This window comes from Hetaerina americana, unplaced genomic scaffold, assembly GCF_022747635.1.
Source record: "Hetaerina americana unplaced genomic scaffold, ioHetAmer1.1.p SCAF_36, whole genome shotgun sequence".
Lineage (NCBI taxonomy): Eukaryota > Metazoa > Arthropoda > Insecta > Odonata > Calopterygidae > Hetaerina > Hetaerina americana.
The window spans coordinates 2,808,656-2,824,944 of record NW_027286941.1 but is presented as its reverse complement, the minus strand read 5'-3'; the positions used below and the strand labels follow the sequence as shown (position 1 = coordinate 2,824,944).

The 16,289-nt window shown below is 37.0% G+C and overlaps 1 protein-coding gene across 3 annotated transcripts in view; it reads right to left on the bottom strand.

Moving 5' to 3' along the window:
• LOC139691461 (serine-rich adhesin for platelets-like) overlaps nt 1-16,289 on the bottom strand; it is a 155,468-nt gene that overhangs the window by 21,829 nt on the left and 117,350 nt on the right. For all 3 annotated transcript variants that reach the window (XM_071589280.1, XM_071589281.1, XM_071589282.1), the window contains exon 3: nt 7,967-8,013. In XM_071589280.1, coding sequence (XP_071445381.1) covers nt 7,967-8,013 — 47 coding nt within the window. The remainder of the gene's footprint in view (nt 1-7,966; nt 8,014-16,289) is intronic.

The following is a 16,289-nucleotide window of genomic DNA, read 5'->3' as shown; positions in this document are numbered from 1 at the left end:
TATTTTGGATACGCAAGTAAGTTTATCATTACAACGTTTTACAAATCTAGCTCCTCCAAGCAGCACGTGATCCAATTTGTCAATCAATCCAACTTCGTGAGGATCCCATATACTTGCAGCAATTTTCTTTTTTTACTTATTTCATTTTTCTTTCAGGACCTTTTCATTATATTTACCCAGCACTCTTCTAAAAAATCCTAATTTTTTTGTTAGCTTATCCACATACTCCCCGCCGTAGAGGTCGTGAGTGAGAGTAGCGCCTAGGTATTTCATCGAGTGCACACATTCCATTTTGGCGTTCCCGATGCAGAAGGCATTCAGGGGGAACTGCTCTTTTTCCAAAAATTCATCACTACGCACTTTTTTAAGTTAAATTCTAATTTCCAAGTGCCGCACCAGCGTGGTATAGCATTTAGGTCATCTGATAAAGTTGCTGTGTCCTTAGGACTACGGATGTCACGGTAAACCCCTGCATTGTCGGCAAATAAGCGTATCTTACTATGACTACGGAGTCAATGTCTTTACGTGAAGTAGGAATAAAAGAGGTCCGATAACAGTTCCCTGGGAAACACCTAAAGTAAATTCTACTGCATTTGAGCTGACTCCATCTATGACTACTCTCTGCAAATTATTCTTACAAAGCTGTTATAGCAAGAAGAAGTAATGAGAATGTATAGACCTATACTTGATGCATTAAAAAAGTATTATCTAGATCAAGTGTAGTACCCCCTGAACTAATTCTGCTAAGAGTATCAGTCGTAAATACTCTTCTTTAACTCGAAGCAGGTTCTAAGATTCAGGACTGCAGCAGAGGAAGATAATTTAGATGAGGAAGAATAGGGTATAATTAGGCAATTTTTATTAATTAAAATTAAAAAAGTTAATAAATCACGCCTGAAACGTCTCTTTTTATAATTAGGCTAGTTTACTAATACATTAGGAGGAGGTAATTGTGAAACGCCATTCTTGTCTCCTGTTTGAGAGGCGATGTAAAATACGGATATTTTCAGTAAAGGCTTGTGGACATTTTGGTTTGCCCCTCTGACTCGTAAATCCATATTACGTGTTATAGTCTCTTCTCAACTTACTTGCCTGCAATATCTCCTGTGTAGTACAGCGTGCAGTCTCGCAATAGCAATTGCGACACTACAAGAAAGGCAACGTGCAAAATCGAAAACAACAAATTTAACAGAACGCGCGAGCATGGATCCCATGAATCGCTTGACTATGGGATCGATGACCCTCATATGGCTTCACATCGAACAACATTTGCATGATCTATCGAAAATATGGCATGTAATGAAGATTTTTATGGGCTCATTCCATTTATGGAGGAGGAAATTGACCAGAAGACCGTTCATTCAGCATTAATCTCCACTTCAAAAAGGAAAAAGCCGCAGCATGTGAGGACTATGGGACAATAAGTGTAATTTCGAACGCAGCCTAGCTAGTATCTACTCATAATCAACGATAGAATGGAAAAGAGGGGCAATTGAGTTTAAGTTTTGAAAGTGTAGGGATATCTGTGATGCCATAGTCGTATTGAGATCACTGAAAATAATGAATATAGATTGCATTCAATTTGTTTCATTATAATATTAGTATTTAAGACGTTCAACTGAGTAAACTGGGTTCAGTTATCTAACGTACTCGTACTGTAGAATAGACTGGAGGGCCAGGTGACTAATCCTAAGACTTAATACATCTCAGGCTGCACCAGTGTGAGTAACGGATAGAGAATCAGCATGGCATGGATAGATACACCCCTCATTTCAACGAATACCTGGAGGAAATTGTATCGTAAGAAACATGGGAAGGGCTGGAGGTAGGAGTGAAATTAGCATGGGAACTCGTCAACGTCATTTCAGTTAGATTGATAAATCATTTAAGTAGATTTAGTTAACTTGTCAGTCAAAGGATTGCAATCATTAAACCGATCATAGAAGCTGCACAATATGCACAGGGTAAGAATAAATTATATGAAATCGACAGTAATGAGTTCCATAAGAAATAGGAAGAATAAGATAAGCATTTAAGAGAGAGGGCGTAAGCTAGAGTAGACAGAATAGCTCACCTATCTAGGCTATGAGAAGAAAAACTATTTCACACAAAGAGTAGTGGTTCCAGAAAATACGTAAAGAAAGATTATTGAAAGATTACATGTGGAGAGTAGTTTTTAACGGCTCGGAATCTTGGTCGTTGAGGCAAAGATAAGCAGTGTGGATTCAAGGCTTTTCAAATATGGGTGCGGAAAATAAATGAACAAATAAAATCAAACAAAAGGAACAAAAGAAGTTCTAGGTATTGTACAGGAAGAAGATAAAGTAGTTGGTAGAAATTCAGAGAAGAATAATCGATGCAGGGCACACATATAGAGGGGCAATAACACGTTCGAGGCTGTTATGAAGGTGAGGATGTTAGGTGAGCGAGGTTGACGGTGAAAGGATTTGGCATGTTGGACGGAAGGAAGGTGATAGAATGAATTCTGAGTTGAAGAAGGGTTTTTGTTGTCTATGATATTTTCCCTACTTAGTTTAGAGGTAATGCGGCTTAGTTTAGAAGCATAGTTAGTCTGTTTCCATTAAAAATCTATATTTGCCGGTAGAATGCTAAATTAAAGAACTTTAAATCCATTCTGCTTCTATCTCTCTTTTCTCTAATTATTCCTTCCTCCTCTCTTCTTAAAGACTTAATATGTAAGACTCGACAATCTTATGATTCTGCTGACCGAAATAGCCTTGTAACGGTGACATTAGCCTACCCTTGAATATTTCATATTCTTTTATGTCGCTTCTTTTGATGAACCATTTATAATATCCCTAATCGTTGCAGTATTAGTGCTAAATAATAATCATATAGTGCTACAACTATCATCAAGTTACTTTGCACTAGATGCAATAAAAATGCATACTGCTAGAAAAGAGAAGGAAAATAGTATCGTAAGAGAGGCATGTTTTTGAACATTATGGAATTCTTGATCAACAGTGCTTTATACAAAATGCATTAATAAAATAGTACATGATATTAAACGACGTGATCTTTCCGCTTCTACTTGTAAGCTATGTGTTTCCTTTTCCCAAAGTTTCTACTGAGGGATTTATCATTTCGTGATTAAAATTGGCATGTAACTGACATTAATTAATCAACTAATTATTATTATTATGGGGTGATCTACCGGTTAAGGTAGGTTTTTGGATGGACACAAGTACCAAATAAATATTTTGTGACTCCTAACAAAACAAAAAATTCAGCATCCTACTCTACATCAGATCCCTCTTCATCTCTGAGTACTTCCTTCCTCCGTTCATCCCGTCCAAAATCCCTATCCTGTTCCTGCCCTTTCCTCGTTTGCCTAACATTCTCCCCTCTATTACAGTTTTCAGCATCCCACCACCGATCAATACGCCCTTCATCCATTTTTCCTGCCTCCATAGGATTTCTCCCAACAAACCCTTCTCTTCGCCCACCATACCAAGTACTTCCTCATTTGTTTCCCTTTCGGTCCATTTCACCTTCTCTATTCTTCTCCACACCGACATTTCAAAAGCCTCCAGTCTACGTCTATCCTCCTGCTTCAGTGACCACGTTTCCGCGCAGAACATAGCTACGCTCCATATCAAAGTTTTTATGAGCCTTTTCTTAATATCCTTACTCAACGTCCCTGTTATTAACTCCCTCCTCCTTGCGAAAGCCTCTTTGCCTAGCGCAATTCTTCTCCTCTTGTCTCTACTACTTTGGCCGTGTTGGTCCTAATTAATTAACTGAAACTATCTATATCGGCACAATATTACAAACACCGCCATACAGGGGTAAGGTAATAAAAATTAGTCATTAGGGGATTTTCAAATTTTATTCTGAAATATAGACTACAATTGATGTTTTATTTCCGAATGGTCTGAATGGTTGTACCTATTACAGCTGTGCTCATGAAATGAGCGTCGGGAAAATGATTCCTTATATCGGTTTTTGAGCCACATACCTTCTCATTTAGGTCTTTTAAATGAATATAAGGTAAGAAGTAGTCCGTTGTTGTTTCATTTAAACTTGTAGGCATTGGTTTTTTCCTATTTCTGTTTTTCTTGCGGGTAGTTTTTGCACCTCGAGTGGTTCCATTCTAGAAATTTCCAATAAACATGACGCTTTCTGTTCATGAATAACGGCTACGTAAGAATCAGGTGTGACTGGGTTTCTTTGTATATTGATTAAAATCAAAATTAAATCCTGCTGCTTTGGATCATTAATTCTTCAGAGATTCAGTAATATTTATAACTAATACCTCTCCTTGGAAAGGAATTCGAAGTTTCATTTTTTTCGTAAAAAATCTCCCCTCTACTCGAGTCAATAACACAAGTCTATTTTATTCAATTCAGTTACGCAAATATTTCGAATTTGACTTACTCGTATTTAATGAGGTGCTTATGTTGATATTCAAATACTTTTTCTATCCGTAATGCCTGAAAATCGTTGAATACTGATACAGACAAATCTTATGTTTTTGAGCACAAGTTTATTGATAGTAAATATACGATTGAACTCCTAAATATAGATCTTTAAATACCTCACATATAAGAATATTAAATAATTTAAATGGCATTTATTTTCAGCATTTGCATACGTGATAATTTAAATGAAAATCTATATCGCTATATCACCAGGGTGATTAGGGGGGTGTGTAATGATTTTATCATTTGCACAAATATATTTTCAAGCATAACTTTTCGATACACTTGGTAATCGAGATTTTGAAGGCAAAAATTCGGTGCGATCTTTTATTTCGATAAGTTTTATCTTTCCATACGAAGTTCCATCCCAATGATTTTCAAATTTATGACCACTAATTTATGACAGAAATAATGATTCGCACTCCTTCCGCTTCCTTCTTAGTGTGTCTCCTTCTCACGTATTAATAATACAATATGTAGGTTTATGGTGGCCTTCTACTTTTAAGCGACGGCAAAGTGGGTAAATGTTCTCATTTCAGGTTGGCACTGTTGGCGACAGCCCCCGGTGACGCGGCCTTTTTCGGTGGTATTGAAATTGTTGTGACCTAATTCACAAGCTTACATACTTCTACTATAGATGTAAGATTTAAAATTTCTCCTATGCTTTCTTGTTAAAGAAATTATCCATGCTGAATCTCTGATAGCCCGTAGTTTTTCGTAGGCCAAAAATTTATCCAATTGCTTCCCACACGATTTCCCACTCCTTTATTTAGAGGGAATATTTCTAAACAATCAGCAGACAATTGGTTGGGTAACACTGATGTGAAGGCGAAGATCCCTTGGAGGCCTCGTACCAAGAAGCATTTCGGATTTTCCTTGACACGTTGCGAATTACAGGCATAACGGTTTACTTACCAATTACAATTTTACGCGTCAGTCATAACAAACCGGGACTATGCTCCAAGGTCAAGAAGGGAATGGGAGCTCATTTCAACCTTTTCCTCCTTGGAATCCTTCCGTCACGTTTATTTAGCTACTAGCTGAATACCCGGCTTTGCACGGGTTAGGGAGAAATAGTAATATAAATAACCTACATAAATAAAAACAACAAATTATAAAGTACAATAATACACTACTTCATACAAATTTAAGAATCTTTTTTATATAACACCTGTTTATAAACTACATTTTTTGTTTCATATCCAGGAGAAAGAATATATAAATTTTTAGGCGAACCTACTCTGGAGCAAGCCACATAAAGTTGCCCGTGGCTAAAACATGGCGATCTTAGATCAACACCACAAAACTTTAAAGACTGTCCCTGTGATTTATTAATGGTAATTGAAAAAGCTACCCGGACTGGAAACTGTAATCTTTTAAAGTTGAAGGGAAGATCAGTTGGGATTAGAGGTATCCGTAGAATAAAAATTATTTCACCTTTTCCAGTTAAAATGACTGCCTGGATTATATTTTTCATTAATTTTGTCACACACAATCGTGTCCCGTTGCAGAGTTTTGGTGGATCTAAATTTCGCAATAAAATGATTGGAGATCCTACTTTAAGTACAAGGCGATGTTGTGGCAATCCAGCTGGATCAAGTGAATTTAGGAATTCCGTTGGATAATTGACGGCTTCGTCAGCATCCACTACGGTATCAACCGATTTATATTCAATCACGTCTCCTGGCAGCATGGCTAGTATCTCCTTGTTAATTTCAGTAACATCGTCGTTCTTAGGAGCAAGAATGGCTCTTTCTCGCAACCATTCCAATTTTTTTATAATTTTGATTAGCGTTAGGATAGACTGCTTGTATCATATCGCGGACAGTTTTCACCGATACACATAAATCTTCTGGCAATTTTATCATACCAGATGCTTCAATAACTAATCTATCTTCTCCAATCTCCAAAAGTTTATTTGCAAAATTTTGAGCATTCCCATCTCTTAAGAGGATTCGCATGTTTTGTTTAAGGCTAATTTCTTGGGCATGATTCCATAGAACAGAATGTTTTAAACAGGCATAAATTTCATCGGCTGGAGTCGATTTTGGAATGACAGGCAGAGTTTGACGGAAGTCTCCACACAGGAGTACCAGAGCTCCTCCCATTAAACTGCAGTTTCCTCTAAGATCTTGAAGTGTTGCGTTGAGGGCCTCAAGAGATTTTTTATGAGCCATCGTACACTCATCCCATACTATCAATTTACATTCTATAAGAACTTGTGCCTGGCCGCTTGTTTTATTTATATGACATGTGGGATTTTCTTGTCGGGAAATATTAAGTGGCAACTTAAGGGCAGAGTGGGCTGTTCTTCCTCCTTCCATTAATGTCGCTGCAATACCTGAAGATGCAACGGCTAGAGCAATTTCTCCATGAACCCTGATTTCAGCGAGAACTAAATTAATTAAAAATGTTTTTCCCGTGCCACCAGCAGCATCAAGAAAAATGATACCTCCTTCTTGTTTATCTACTTGATCCATTATTGTTTCGTACGCGAATTTCTGATCTTCATTAAGAAGTGGCTTTTTATCCGCGATGTATGCTTCTAAGTCTAAGACATTGTAGCTAGTTTCATGTATATAATCTGGATAAAATACACCCTGTTGATCTTGTACAGGTGCAAAAAGACCGAGTTCCACTAAAGTCTTGTTAACCATGGTGATACACTTTTCCTCCAAAATAATCAAAGTTTTATTAAATGGATGATTAATGATTAATGGATAAAGTTTTATTTAATGGAAGAGCCTAAGAGGACGAGGATTCCATCTCCACATTTTCTTCGAGGGATCCAGTTTCGAGTTCCAGTTAGCACGAATGATTTTCATACTGTGAAATTTCTGCATTAGAGTAAAATTTTGTCGAATATGATATAACTGTGATATACGATGCGGAAGTGATACTGCGGTGGGTAACATGTAATTCGATGTAGTAACGTCACATAAATCTATTCCTCCTTGGAATCCTTTGTCACATAAATCTATTCTAAATAAGTCACATTATATCACCGAAAATCCCTCGAATAAAATTTAGATGAATAGTGGAAATATACTCGCAGAAAATGAGTCAAGCATTTTGTCGAAATTTAAAATACATTTTCAAAGATAAATCTACGCATAAACAACGTTTGTAGATTCGTTTAACTACGAACTATTACTATTCAGTATTTAGTCATTAATATTAAATAATATTAGACATGGTTATAGATTATATCATTGAAAGTGTTTTCCTGTACTTATTGTAAATGACAAAGCTGGAAAAAGTTGTATATAAGTGAAAAAAACGAATCTCATATAGTATACCTATGACTGGAATTCCTAGAGGAATGAGTCATGGGTACTTAATTAGCGTTAATGAGATTTTTACCCTTACGTAATATTCCAGCTTTCCCATTCAGTAATAAGTTTAGATATTTAAGATTTAAAATCATTATTTAAACGTTACATATTTGCGGATTAACAAAAATCGGAAGTTCATCAAATTGAATCACTTACTATATCCTAAAAACAAACCCGCCTTTTACATACCTGTGGCACGTGGGATGATGAGCACACCTGCGCAAGAAGAACAGCACCTGAAAGACCAAAAAAATATATTTCTCTCTGAATTTTGGTGGCAAAATTATATTTGAAAAAATAATAACCTAAGGGTGATTAATTACCAACAACGAAAAATGTCAATGCAACAATTTCAGAGTTTAAAAATCATTCGCCTTTACCGGAATCCCGATCAGGGCGAATGATTTTTACACTCTGAAATTGTTACATTGAAATGCATATTAGCGGATTACTCCGTTAAAAGTGACTGTTGAGGCATCTCCCGCAGTTTCTTGGAATTTAATATCAAATTTATCGTCCGCTTGTGGACCCAAACTTGTCATTCTTCTTAGGAAGGGTTTAATTGATGTATGTTAATAAGGCAGAGAAACCCACTAAGTACAAAATCAATACAGTTTTCGGGCAGAAATCAACTTACTCTATGAAAAGAAGGAAAGATTCGCAATATCGCGAAGAGAGGGAGAGAGCAAGTTTACGCAGAAAAAATTAGGTAACAGCAGAAACGAAGACAAAGTTGACATGCTCGGAAGCACTCTTGAAGATTAAATACGATATATTATATTGTAATGACTTAATATTAATATGCCTATTTAGTCTGCATGCCCAATCGTCTCCAACAATACAAAATATGTCCCAAAAGTAGTAGGGCTAAGTCAATTAAAAAATATTTATTGCCGCAGTTGATACATTCACTCAAAAGTCTTCGAAGTGGCATCCTTGTGCGTCCACACACCGCAGCCAGTGGGTTTTCCACACCTCGCATGCCTTCTGGAAGGCGGCGCTCGGAATGCTGCTAAGCTTCCTCGTCACGGCCTGTGATAACGCTTACGCCGAGCCGTAGTGACGTCCTTTCTGCACACATTTGAGGCGGGGGAAGAGGAAGAAATTTGGTGGGGCACTGTCTAAAAATTTTGCAACCTCAATCACATGGTCGAGAAGCTCTTGGTAGATCCGCGTGTGAGTTTCCTTTTGTTCGTCCAAGAGCACTCGCGGCATCAACTTCTCACACACCTTTCCATGGACCATGTTTTCGGTCACATGTTTTCGGCGCATCACTTTTAGGAAAGCCAAGTTCATCAGAAACCATGTAATACTTAACCTGTGATCCCTGTTCAACAAAGCCTTCGCTTTTACAAGATTTTCGTCACTTTTTGAGGTCGAACGGTGACCTGAACGTTCGGCATCTTCCACTTCCTCTCTACCCTCCCGAAACAACTTGTCCCAATCAAAAACACCTGATCTACCCATGGCGTTTTCACCATAAGCTGCTTTTAGTATGTCAGAGTATCTTTCGCGGTTTTACCCAGTTTTACGCAAAATTTGATGGCGTACCGCTATTCCAGTAACACGTTCACGACGGAGCGTAACAAGGTTACATTATCGAGGTTTTGCAAACAAAAGAACCGATCTCTGAAAAGCCTAGGAGCCAACTGCCACCTCCCCAGAGATTCTCCTCCCTCAAATCCAACCAGAGATACCACCGCCCATCTGTCTATTCGGGGAAAAATAAGTCGTACTACTTTTGGGACAGACCTAATATTGTATTCGTCTAATTTTTTCTTTAGTTATATGACAGATTAAAATGTATACTTTGCATATTCATAAGTGTGCATATTATTCGAAATTTAAAATAAAAACAGACTAGTTATATGATTTTTGTTGCTTGAAAAATGGAGATTGAAGAAGAACAAGATGACTGTGATTCCTATGTGTATTTTGGATACCTGAGAAGCTATTAACTTTCTGGACGCATAATCTTAAATCAATTTATACCACCCATACATATAGGTATGTAATTTCTAATTATTCCTTGTCAAGCAATTGAAATGAAGGCATAGGAAAGTAAAAGTTTCAATTATGGTTTCTAGAGGCATGCATTATTATTTGGGGTTTGCATTGAGTGCTATACCATTAAATCAATTTCATTATTTATTATCACAGAAACTTCATTGGTCCCAGCAGGACAGCTTGTCGAAGGACATCTCCTCCGCAAACAGGAAGCTATAAAAGTTGATACTTGAGAGAAACATTGGATTCAGTTGGCAGTTCAAGTGGCAGTCACTCTGCGAGGTTAGCAACCTCCGAGGTAAGTTACGCAACGCACGGGTATTACATGATGTCGGAGTCAGCAGGGGTCCATTTTTCAAAGCTAAAATAAATTTACAGGTCCTCGTAGTTTACTCTGGCAGGATCTAAAATTCACATATTAAAAATAAATATGATTTAGTACTTATCGCATTTACTTTTCAGTGACTCCGCGAATTAGAATACTACCTTACAATTCGTTTACAATTATTTTCTTGACTTATAAATTGACTCGTAGCTTTGGAAAACAGGCCCAAAAGGTAATAAAAGTGAGGAAGGATGAAGGATCAGCGCGGATATTATTATACTCCAAACAAAGGTGACAGGAATTAAATGGTTTTATTTTCCATCCAACGGTCGTTGTAGTGAAATTGACATGACACCGAGACGGCAGCGGAGTAGGAGTTGGTGTGCCTCTGAAAAGGCCTGCTAACTCCGGGTGTTGTTCCGTATGGCGGATGAAACATCCAGCCATAGTAAAAACTGGAGTCTTTGCAACAGGTTCGATCGACAGCTGGGCTATCTGTGCAAGTAGGTGGGTATTTGGAGTCAGGTAACGTTCGACCGATATCGCTAAAAATTCGACATAGAAAGTCAGCAGCAGTTCGTTCCTCCCGTTCCAACACGATTCCAAATTACATTCAGTGCGCTCCGAAACCCAGAACCTATTACGATTTACTATAACAAGCGTGAGGGGTCATCACAGTTGGGAAATAAAAGTGGAAACTAACAAAATAAGGAAAATTTGAGGAAACTTAACCGAAAATTTTAAGATATGAGAGAATTTTAACTTAAAATATTTTGTTATTTTGTATTAAAATGAAGAGTCAATGCTTAGCGTTTTCATTTGCGTCGAATTAATGCTTATTATCTCGTCGGCAGGTAAAGAGTGCTAAATGAAATTGGAGGGTTATGTGAGCGGCTGTCATGTGGAATGTAAGCACGATGAAAATGCAAATATAAGTAATCATCATGAATGGGAATGATGATATACAACATTTTTAGTGTTTGCTTATATACGAGGGTCATCCGGAAAGTAGTACCCGTTCGTGCCGCATGAAGTGCTGACGACGCGAGTAGCCGCTGGACGAGGTCAGATAGCTTCAGTGGCTTGTCTGCCTTCTCTGAGCCAAGTTGCGTGACGCTAGCATTGCCTGTGTTGTTTCTGTGATTGTTTACAATGTTTAAAAAAATTGAGAACGCCGCCAGTTGTGAAGTGAGGGCAGTGATTAAATTCCTCAATGCAAGAAACGTTCGCCCATGTGATATTCATCGCCAATTAAAGGAGGTGTATGGAGACAATGTAATGGACGAGTCGTCTGTTCGGCGGTGGTGTCGCAACTTCAACATGGGGAGGGGGAACACACACGACGATGAGCGTTCGGGGAGACCGTCTGTCATTACAGACCAACTGGTGAGCTCAGTTGACGAATTCGTGAGGAACGATCGGCGCGTCACAATTGATGACATCTGTGAGCATTTTCCCAATGTTTCTCGAACAATTGTTCATGAAATTGTTAAACACCATCTGCATTATGCAAAAATTTGTGCAAGATGGGTCCCTCGCGTATCTCAATGAGCTGGCGGCGAAGGACTATGCAGCAGGAATACAGAAACTTGTCACACGTTATGACAAATGCCTTAATTTGCTTGGAGATTATGTTGAGAAGTAGTTTAAAGTATCCTCTTTCAAATAAAATTTTTTATGTTTGTTAATATTTACTTTTGTGTCTTTATTTCCCGAACGGGTACTACTTTCCGGATGACCCTCGTAGCATTGTCCATTATATTTTGAGTGAAATATAATGCGAATAGAATGACCATATTAAAAAACTAAAAAGGATCTCGTAGCAGGAATGATGCGGTCTGAACAAATGACATGATTTCAGATGCTTAAACACACTTAACTGGCGGAGAGTAGTAACATGATCATTGAGGACTCATTTATTGAGGTCAAAGAAACGCCTCTTTCTCATCACTGATGAAATCCAGGAAGGCCAGGAGCTACGAAGGAAAAAATGTTGATTTCCCTTTTTTACCAGCTCTCAACTACATACCTACTTTAATATCCTCGTTGAACTTCTTCCCCCTAATCTCAATTCGCAAAAAACCTCCTAACATCGTGTGCGTAAAGACGAGCAACTATCGATGGCATTAAAATTCATTCATTGATATGCTTTCCAAGTCCCAGTTTCAAAGAGATTGCATAGATTATTTGATGATCGGGACAGTTTGTTCCCAATTTGATGTTATCGAAGAGTTAAAAAAAAGTTCACGAAATTAGAAATATTGCCTTAAAAATGCTCTTGCAAAGAAATACTTCTGTCAAAGAGAGGCAAAGATTTTCAGAATTGTCTTCAGAATACACTAATAAAAATGTGTCAAAAAGTGTAAACTGTGTAAAAAAGTCAAAAATGGCGATAGGTGGCCAACCCTTAAGCTAGACGGACGTCTATTACTTACCTACGAAATGGTATGAGATCGACCCCAAAAGCTTTCACCAGGAACAAGCACATCTGATTAAACAAACATTGTTGTCAGCCATACCACACTGTGGTAGATTCGAAAGTAGAACTTGAAGCTTTTTCTTGAAGCCAACTCTAGTTCTTGAATCAAGTGATCATAACTCACTTCTCATTCCGTCAATAACTACGCACTCTGGTCTCATTTCTTTTTCTCGGATTTTTTCTACGAACCTCATAAATAATTATTTCATCTAATGTCTTATTAGAAGGGTAGAGGAACCAATTTTTAAATATGATTACCTCTCTTTGCTTTAACACTCCATTTGTAGCTGAACTAGTTCTATCATTCGATTCACTGAAGTTTCACGATTGTTAAATTAAATGAAAGTCACTTATCGAGACGACTGAATCGGTAAAGAATAAAATCGAAGAAAATCATGTCAGCGGAAGAATTGAAAGGATCGAAAAAACCAGGCGAAAATTACGAAGGTTCAGTATGAATTATCTCATAAATATAAAAACATTATTCTATTAAACCTAATTTTGCCACAGGTTACAGAAAAAGCTTTATCTTTTGTTACAAAAGAGCCTGATAGATAAATATGCCTTTCGATATCTATGTATTCCAGAGGATCTCCTAAAGTGGTTTAGTAAGAAGTCCTTACGAGAAAGCTATATGGTTTCTGAAAATAGATGAGAATGTGTTCCACGCCTCACCATTGTGCTGCGGTAAATGAATTGCATTTTTACCGTCTAGCATAAAAAATCTCCCAGGCTTATCCAGACGTTAATTTTTCATTTTTTCGGTCACTCAGACTTCCCAATCTACAGGAATCCAAAAAAACACTTGTTTTTGATACGTACGTGTTTTGGAAACACCCTGTATTTGGGAGTTAAAATTCGAGTCAGTTGGATTCTCTCCTGAGTGTCTTATAATTATCCCTGGATTGATTGTACAAATGCGTTTTCAACGAATATTTAACACATTTTTGCAAATAAATTCAGGAATTTTTATTTTGCAAACTGCACAAACCGGTAAGTTATTCTGACATATGTCAAGGTTAAAATGTGAAAGTCTTGCAATTATTGAAAACATTAATTATAAATGCTTCAATATTCCTGTAACTTGGAATGATCTCACAAAGCAATGGATTCATTCTCTTAGGATATATAAAATCGTTTTAAATAATTAAATACCCAAATAACTATTTAAAAAATGTTTTGAAAGAAGTTAAAGGGCCCGTAAAAAAGGAAATATTGTTGTCTGTTAGGATTAACGGTTGCACCCTGTCCACAATTGAAAGAGTCAACTGGAAGTGATTCCAGGATTCAGCTACACACTTAAGTTTGCTTAAAAAGCTCTGCTGAACCGCCACCTCTTAAAATATATTCACCGTATGAACAAGTATATCGTATAATTAATGAACAATGTTGATAATGGATTGAGGATTGGAACTGGCTGGACCCTAGACTACTCTGAACCAACCATAATTCCTACACTCTACCCAATTGGCCACCGGAGAATTTCGGATTCAGAGTATACAGTGATATAGTATGTACAGACACATACATACATATACGATATATATATATATATATATATATATATATATATATATATATATATATATATATAAAGAATCGGGGCGCTTGGCGACATATTAGACCCACGGATCTCAGGGTAAATTACGTTTCCTCGATAGCTCAAGTGGTTAAGAACATCCGCCCGGCAAGTGGAAAGATCCGAGGTTCGAGTCCCGGTCAAGGAAATATTTTTACTCTTGTGATCCGTTCGATTCCGCCTTCCCCACCTCTATTGTGTTCGTCCTTTATGTGTGTTCCTATCCCTTTTCCTTATATCTGTTTCTGTATATATGAGTATATATATATATATATATATATATATATATATATATATAGTTTCTGTATATATGAGTATATATATATATATATATATATATATATATATAGTTTCTGTATATATGAGTATATATATATACTCATATATACAGAAACAGATATAAGGAAAAGGGATAGGAACACACATAAAGGACGAACACAATAAAGGTGGGGAAGGCGGAATCGAACGGATCACAAGAGTAAAAATATTTCCTATATATATATATATATATATATAGTATATATATAGTATATATATATAGTATATATATAGTATATATATAGTATATATATAGTATATATATTAGTATATATATATAGTATATATAGTATATATATAGTATACATATAGTATATATATAGTATATATATATATATAACACAGTATTCAACCCTAAGGTCGGTTTGGTAGGTGATGATACCTGTATGTATATATATATATATAAATATTCACAAGATTGAGGGCTTGCATATCATCACCGCGCTTACATATCAGTTTTGTAATTAATAATATGAAAGACTCGGCGGAAGACACTGCGATGCGTATTATTACAATAGTTAAACTACCGATTAAGGTAGGTTTTGGAGGGAAACAACAACCAAGCAATCCTCTTTTATCTCCTAACAGAGTACAGCTCAACATCCTACCCTACAACGAGCCCCTCTTCAACTCCATATTCTTCCTTCCTCTCTTCTATCCGTCCAGCATCCCTATTCTATTCCTGCTCCTTCCTCGTCTGCCTAAAATTCTCCCCTCTATCACAGTCTTTAACATGCCATTGGCAATCGATATGCTTTGGATCCATTTTTCCTGTCTTCTTATGATTTCGCCCAACAATCCCCTCTCCTCCCCCACCGTACCTAGCACTTCCGCATGTTTTCCTTTCTACCCACTTCGTATTAGTTTTTGATAATTTGTTCCTTCAGAAGAATTAATCTCATTTTTAATTATGATACGAGTACAAAAAATGAAACTATAAAAATATGAATAATGAATAAAATAGATGCGAAGGCTTCCACAGCGTCGCGTCGATGTTTCCTCTGTATCGGAATGGAAGATAGAAAATTTGAGAGGAAAGACTACAAGGTATGCAAAAATATAGGCAAGAAAATTGAGAATTAACTGAAATCTTAGCTTAGCTCTTTGTAATTGCTCGGCAAGCTGGTCTACCAAACGCTGACCAACGCAACCATAATGGCGGAAATTGAGGATGGCAATGAATCATGAACATTTTTTCACTTTAAATAACTTATATCGTCAAATTTGGGTAATTTAAATAACCGATTTTGCCTTGATATTGTCTTCCATGAAGTCCTTAATATGCATTAAGGTTTTATTAATTATTATTACCCGTGAAATCAGCACCTAATTCGTGACTCATTATGTACATTTCTAAGTATTTACTTTTCTGCGTATTTCTCAGAGAAGTTTACAGGGCATAAAAATCGCGAAATAACTATATACATGAGGCTCGTACATGGTGAATGGGATTGAGGATGATAATTGTATTAGCTTACCACGACGACGGATCTGATTTGAATCCCAGGCGTGCTGAGGGCGAAAAGGACCGTAGAATTTAGTGGTCGCGTGGTGAATTTCATCTATCCATGGCAATTCTCGCATCATATTCTCCGTAGTGCTCATGCTTACTTAACTCAAAATAAATAAGCAGGGAAGCACTATCGTTTATAGGACAAAAAAGAGTCAAAGTGTCAACACGATTATATCTCGTAATCGGAAAATTATTTAAGACTAAACGTGTCACCCCTTGAACGATAATCGTTAGCGGGATGGACGGCTAGATCAGCCCACTTTCACCACCACAAGTATTAGTATAAAGGAG